Source organism: Gracilinanus agilis, chromosome 4 (genome assembly GCF_016433145.1).
Source record: "Gracilinanus agilis isolate LMUSP501 chromosome 4, AgileGrace, whole genome shotgun sequence".
Lineage (NCBI taxonomy): Eukaryota > Metazoa > Chordata > Mammalia > Didelphimorphia > Didelphidae > Gracilinanus > Gracilinanus agilis.
The window spans coordinates 376,880,016-376,887,503 of record NC_058133.1 but is presented as its reverse complement, the minus strand read 5'-3'; the positions used below and the strand labels follow the sequence as shown (position 1 = coordinate 376,887,503).

Below are 7,488 nucleotides of genomic sequence, written 5' to 3'. Positions count from 1 at the left end.
AGTAACAGAGATTCTTCTGTTGCCACCACTCTTACTTGTAGCCCCAAAAGCTGTTGCATGTCCAGTGGCCAGACCCAGGTAACCTGTGTTGGCAAGGGTGGGCTAAACCAATCTCAGAGAAACTAACAGGTTTCCAACCCATTGGTGATTTGGGGATTGGGGTGTCTATCCAGGGCATGTGAAGATATCCCCCAGTGGAATGGAAAGATGAGAACAATTTGTTTTGAAAGTGGCAGTGCTGTGGAGCACTTAGAGCTTGTTTAGACACAGAAGAAACCAAGGTCATCCACTGCATTCCAAGCCATCACCAGTCATCTTGACTTTTTTCTTGACACTGGACCTTTGTTGCCTGGAAGAGGGACTGAGGCCAAGGATTCTGTGCATATCTGCCTCACTTAAATCCAATTTATGCTTGTCAAAAGACAATATCCTCGTGATTTCCTGTTGGTCCTCTTTGAATATAAAGGACAAAAACCACTTACCAACTATATGCCAAGAACTTTGCTAATGATACAAAGAAAGACAAAACAAAACAGTTCCTTCTCAAAAGGGGCATTTAGTCTAGTAGTTCAGTAGTGACCCACTCTTTGGATTCCATTTGGGGTTTTCTTGGCAAAGATACTGGAGTGGTTTGCCATTGCCTTACCCAACTCATTTTATAGATGGGAAAACTGAGGCAAATAGGGTTAAATGATTTGTTCAGGGTAGTACAACTAGGAAAAGTCTGAAGCCAGATTGTACTTAGGAAAATGAGTCTTCCTGACTCCAGGCCTGGCATATCCCCTGCACCACATAACTGCCTTTCCATTGTAGAGATAATAACAAGTAGCCGAGGGCATCAAGAAAGGCCTCCTAGAGAAAGAGGGATTTGAACTCAAAGGAAGGGGATGGAGGAGTGGAATATTCCAAGCATGTAGAACAGCCAGTTCAGAGACATGGATGGTTAATATTTTCATTTATTATTAATATTAATTTTATTATATATGCATACATAATATAATGTAATATTAATATTAATATTAACATTTCAAGGAACTTCAAATAGATCAGTGTTATCAGGATCACTGGTTGTTCCCATTAATATTGAAAGCAGAAGGATGGACAGGTAAGGTGGACTAGCAAAGGAAGACCTTCAATGCCCAGCTGTGACGCTTGGGGAATCCATCCATTAAATACTAGGGAGCCTCTGTAAGTGACTACAGAGGTGTTTCAAGGGATCTATTTGGTAGTAATATGAACAATGAATGGGGAAGAGGGAATGAGAAATAGGACATTAGAGACAGGGAAACCAATGAGGAGGCTTTTGTGGTAACCTTCTCTAGGATAAACTCTTAAAAGGTGGTCACAATGGATTAGAGAATAAATGAATGTGAGCCTTCATCCATTCACTCTCTCATTAAATAAACATTTATTAAATGTCTGTTGTGTGCAGAAAGAACACTACTTGGCACTGAGGGGGGTAGAGTTTCGGTAAGGCAGACTTCCTGTCCTCATGAAGCATTCAGCACAGTAAGTGACTAAAAATTCACATAGAAATCACAATATATAATAGTACATAAGCATGTTAGTGAAGCTCATAACAAAATGCTTTGAGAGACTTCATGAAAAGAAAAATAAGGAAGCTTCATGAAGGAGATGGCAACCCACTTTAAAAAATAGGAATCTAATAGGCCAAGAGGAAGAAAGAGCTCATTCCAAACAAAGGGAGCATCATACACGGAGGTCGTCATGTACCTTCACTAAAAAGAATAGTTTGTTTTGTGTGAGTGATGCTCAGTTATACTGGGCCTTGAATTCTAGGCAAATGAGTTTAAGCTTTATTAAGTTTGCAACAGAGAACCATTGACAATTTTAAACAAAGAAGTGACACGATCACATCTGTGCATTAGAAATATTATTCTGGCAGTGGAAGGAAAAATTGGTTGGAGTGAGAATAGAGGCCAAAAGGACTTTTAGAAAGTTATTTTGATAGTCCAATCAGTTGATAATGCCCGTGCTGGGATAGTGGCAATGGGATTGGAGAAGATTTGAAAGATGTTGTGGGGATTAAATCATTAGTGATTCATAATTGAGTGTAAGAGGCAAAGGAGAGGGAACAGTCCAACTGAGTCCCAAAATTTTAAACAAGAGAAACTGGGCAAATTATGATGATGCCTCTAGGACGAGACATTTGAGCCTCTTCATCCAACAGAGGAGTACATGTGGATAATTACCCAAAGGACAATAGGCAGATAAAAGCATCTAGAATGACTGAAAGAACTTCCATGAATGTAGCCAGTAATTCCAAAGAAATTCCACTAACCACCATGCTTTAGATTTATCTAAACAATTCTAAAATGGTGTGTTTATAAGAGACTCAGCTCCCCTTTGTCAGCCTCAGTATAAAACCACAAAGCCTCTCACATTTGAGGGCTATGAGGAAGTTGGGTTATTATTGTTTGAATAGAACAAAGACTTCTGGGATCTATTTTGTGTGTGATTATGCATATACCCTTAATGTAGGCCAACCAAAAATACAATCCCAGCTGAGAAGTGAGAGAAATTGAAGTGTGTGTGTGTGTGTGTGTGTGTATATATATACATATATATATATATATATATATCCTTATATCTTATCTGTGTGTGCATGTATATGTGCATCTGCCTGTTAGTGGTTCAACTATTTCAGTAAATACTACTTTTAGTGGGTGTGGCTATATTTGTATTCACAAATATTCAATAAAAAAGCCCAATCTGAATAACACAAATGGACAGAGCAACAGTGTAGAGAAACTATTTATTATCTTTTTTTTAATCTACTTGGAGGATATGTTCTGGTATCAACTTGTATTTGTCATCAGGAGATACAGGAACAAGGTTTCTGCAAAAATAAAAAATATATGCATATATGGAAATTCATTCAAAGAAGTCAATCACAACTTTTCATGTAGAAACATAGCATCATGCTTCTGTAGAATTAATCGCTTTCTTCAGGTCGTCATGGGACTGGAAACAGGTAAAACTATGAGATCACTGGAAAGTCTTGCAGATTCTCCTTTGCACTAGTTGAGAGAGGGAGAAGGGATAGTATCCAACAGTAGTTGAAAGCAGGCAAACACATCTTTTACCAGAGAGAAGACAACCATCTTTTGTGATGATAAACTGAAAACTGACAGCATCATGGCCATGAGTTCAAACTAGAAGAGCTTTTTTACTCAAAGTAAATCTATTTCTAATTATTTTTTTTTATTATGAAAGAGTGGAAAGAAAATTGCATATACTATCCATCTGGGGATAAAAGAAGAGACAGATAAAAACCATAATTAGACCAAGTGAAAGAATGAAAACAAGTAACTATTAGACAATAAGAAGGTTTAGGGGTTGGTTTCCTTAATAAATCACACTTTAGGACTTTGTACCTCAAGCTTTGAGGCAGCTAAATGGCCCAATGGATAGAGCATGGGGTCTGGAGTTGGGAAGACCTCGCTTCAATCCAGCCTCAGATATTTACTAGCTGTGTGACCCTGGGCAAGTTTCTTAACCTCCATTTGCCTTAATCCATTAAAGAAGAAAATGGCAAACCACTCCAATAGCTTTCCCAAGAAAACCTCATAGAGAGTATATATAATCCATTGGGTCAAAAAAAGTCAGACTGAATGACTAAACAACAATAACTTCAAGGTCTAGGAATAGTAATTTTAATTAACTATATTTTTAAGAATTTTGATTATTTTAAATACTTTGTATATTTTTGAGTAAAAAAAAAGCATGCTAGTACCTCTCCTCTAACCCCATTAATAACACTAGCATTATGATTTTCTATTGTTTACTCCCAATGTTCCAATTAAGTAGCTTCAACCAAGGCCTTGCTACTATCTTAATTCTAGACAAAGCATTTAATTGTTCTACAAGTGCTGGTCTTAAGAGCATCATATCCTAGTGACATACCTTAAGATATTGAAGAGACATAGAAAATACAAGATTAGACAAAAGGAGATATAATATTTTAATCTACATATTCCAATGAAAGAAGTCAAGTTGCTTACAAATTTTGACTTTTGAGGGATAAAAGGGAAAAAAAACCCACAGAAAAAAGTACATAGAATAGTGTTAAGCTTAAGATGATTAAAGAAAAAAGGGCTCAGAGAGTTGCAAATTGCTAAAATGTTTACCACTTTTCAAAACATTTTCACAGTTAGAGGAAAAATCTGGTACATTCTTGGGGCAAAATTTTCCTTTTTGTAAATTATTTTTGTCCTCCTATTCCTTTTAAAGTTCTTTTTTGGGGAGGAGGGATAAGGGATAGCAAATTCTGAACTTGTAACTTCATTAGTTTGGAAGAACTCCTGGTATGGAAACTATCTCTACCAAAGCAGACTGAAGTCATCTATAATTGGTAGTTTAGAGAAATGCCTGGTAACACTGAGAAGTTAAACAATTTTACCAAGGTCCCATCATCAGGGTGTGTCGGAGGCACCTCAACCCTGGTCATCCTAACTCCAAGACTGATTCTCTAGGCACTATGTCACACTAACAGAGAACTATAAGGTGCTAAATTGTTGATATTTGGATAGCATTTCTAGAGATGGACCTCAAAATACACTGGTTCTAATAACCTGTCCCCCTCCCCACTCCACACTCAGTCATCATTTTCTTATGACAATAAAAATCAAACGAAGGGGGAAAAATTACTGTCACGTTAGTTAATGCAATTGTTTACACTAATTTAGATCATGAAAGTTAGTTTAATTGGGTTCATCTGAGGCAGCATGCATAATAACAGCTGTTTAAAATCCCACATTTTCCCCCTCTTTTTCCCTGGATACAATTGAAGAGCACCTGGCTTTTGGAATGACCTACAATAGAAAATGGTGCAGAAATCTACGTTAGATTGATTCACATCAAAGTTTTCCAAACACATACATGTTGCAGAGATCTCAAGTTGTCACTACAGTTACGACCAGATCTTGGAATTTAGGAAAAACAGAACCATTAGGCCATTTATCTCTGCATATATAAATCTAGCACCCCCTACTGTTTATGAGCTTCCTTTTTTTTAATCTCTGGACTTTCATTTTCCGTGTTCTTATTGCCAGGTTGTTTTCCTCCAGCTTTTGTTGGATCATCTGGAAAGAAAATAAATATAAGTATATAGTATATAAAACTGGTCATTGCCATTTATCTCTTTGATTAACAGAGCTCTTGAGAGGCGTTAACTACTTACTGTTAAATGGAGACAAATGTTTAGTCTTTTTAGTTTCCCTCAGTATTTCCTGATTTGTTTTTTTTTTCTCTTTTCTCATGAAAGATCCTTTGAATATAAATTGTACTTTCATAAACATGCAGATAACACATGAAGAAGATAAGGCATTTAGATTTATGGAATCTACTTCGCAAAACGGACTTGGAATATAAGGGGTCATCAGTGTCTTTGCAGATTAGTGTTCTACCATTCTATCAGCATTTAAGTTAGAGTACTTCTCTTTTTCCAGTACAAATTTAGATCCAGAAAATAAACAATAGAAGTCAAACTCAAAATAGCTAGAATTTAGTGATGATAACTTAGCAGTCATAACTAGGATTTTGGAATGTGGGGTATTGCAGCACGGTGATGAATTTAGAGGGTGCTAATGTACTTGTGGTCTTTATAACGTAGATGGTTTAGTAACTAGTTAGCAAAATATTTAAAATTAAAAGTTTCCTCTACCTCATCAAAACATACCCCACCCCAGCTCAGATGAGTTTGCTCTCACACTGCTACTACCTGTCCCATCCCCACTTTATATACTTATTCCCATGTGGAGAAGCCTCCAGAGCCTCTCCACACAAAACTTGGCTATTTATAACTCTGTACCCTAGCAAAAAAACTACACCTGAAAATTTGAATCTAGTCCTGAGACTCTTCCTACTGCTTTTTCTCAGAATTCATGACCTTATTTACTTTTATTGTTCATGCCCTAGGATATTGTTTCAACCTTCTCTTCTGTGAGTTAAAATGGGGCATAACAAAAGTCTATAACCTTAAGCATTACTGGCCTATCTTGGGAAAACTTCCCAAACTGCAGAAATGCCCTGCGATACTAGGGTGCCGTATAATGGTACTGTCACCTGTGTGCAGGATCCCATGCCTCTCTTAATGGAGCCTCATATACAATTCACATTTTTTGGCTGACTACATTGTTGGTTATTTTTTCACTGATTTCTAAGGGGTCCCTTAGAGATTCCTTATTGTTAATTAACTAAAGTCAGCACTGGAGCAGCTTGGTGGCAAAGGCATCAGAGACTGGAAGACTCATCTTCCTGAGTTCAAAATTGACCTCAGACTCTTGGTATCTGGGTGACCCCGGGCAAGTCACTTAACCCAATTTACCTCACTTTCCTCGTCTGCAAAATAAGCTAGAGAAGGAATGACAAACCATTCTAGTATCTTTGCCAAGAAAACACTAAACGGGGTCACAAAAATGGGACATGACTGAAAAATGACTGAAAAACAAAAAATAGTGAGCATTGCCAAGCCACAATGAGGGAAAGCTCATCTAGGCAAAATGGTAATTTATCCTGCCTTAGTCTCATTACTGTGCCACTCTCTAGTCAACTGTTCCTAATGCTTTCTGTCAATGTAAATACTTCTTTGATTCTCATTATTCATTTCTTTCTTCTTGCCACAAAAGAGTCATCTCCCATGTACTTTCTTACATATATGCCTATCTCATTTTGTCTAACAATAAATAACAGTTTGCATTTATATATAAACCTTAAAATCATTTGCAAAGTTTTTTACAAATTTTATCTCATTTGATCCTCACCCAAATCCCTGGGAGAAGGTACAATTATTGTCCTCATCATAAGACTTCATAAGATCAGCCTGCCCAGTCATCTAATTTTCAATACTCAGATATTAGACCAAAGTTTTAGCCTCTTTTCTGAATACCTTTTTGATAACTTCTGGCTTAACCTTTCCCATACCTGGCACGGAGAGATCGTTGAATTATATAATATTATGAGTTCTAACAGACTCTAGGTATTATTTGACAACTCATTTAATCCTTATTTTGTTTTTGTAGATGAGAACAACTGAAGCCTAAAGAACTGAAATAATTTTCCCAAGTTCACACAACTAGTGGTAGCAGAATTAAACATTTCTGACACACTTCAAATGATCCATACCAAAAGCTAACTTCTCTCCCCATAATTATGATTCTTGGTTTTCCCTCCTTGTCCAATCCCTTAATTTTACTTTTAATTATTTTCTAATTAAATTTAAATTAAATAACTTCCAGGTTTCCAATTTCCAAGTTGTTGGTATCTCTTCCTTTTAAGTTATTTGTATGCTTCTCTTCATCGTTTGAACCTCTGCTTTCTCTATTTACTTGGTTGTATGATCCAAAATCTTTCATATTGACTCTCCCAACCAAAACAGTCTCTTGGAACATCCTTTTGGCAGAAGTTTTCCTTTACTTTGACCTCATTATTTCTCTCTCATTCCATTCTGTTCCAATTTTGTTCCTC

General features: G+C 36.7%; 1 protein-coding gene across 2 annotated transcripts in view; it reads right to left on the bottom strand.

The window, feature by feature from the left end:
• Positions 1-2,757: 2,757 nt before the first annotated feature.
• PKIB (cAMP-dependent protein kinase inhibitor beta) overlaps positions 2,758-7,488 on the bottom strand; it is a 121,618-nt gene continuing 116,887 nt past the window's right edge. For both annotated transcript variants that reach the window (XM_044676889.1, XM_044676890.1), the window contains 2 exons: positions 5,015-5,105; positions 2,758-2,860 (listed from right to left, as the gene is read on the bottom strand). In XM_044676889.1, the coding sequence (XP_044532824.1) occupies positions 2,791-2,860; positions 5,015-5,105 (161 nt within the window). In that variant the 3' untranslated portion in view covers positions 2,758-2,790. The remainder of the gene's footprint in view (positions 2,861-5,014; positions 5,106-7,488) is intronic.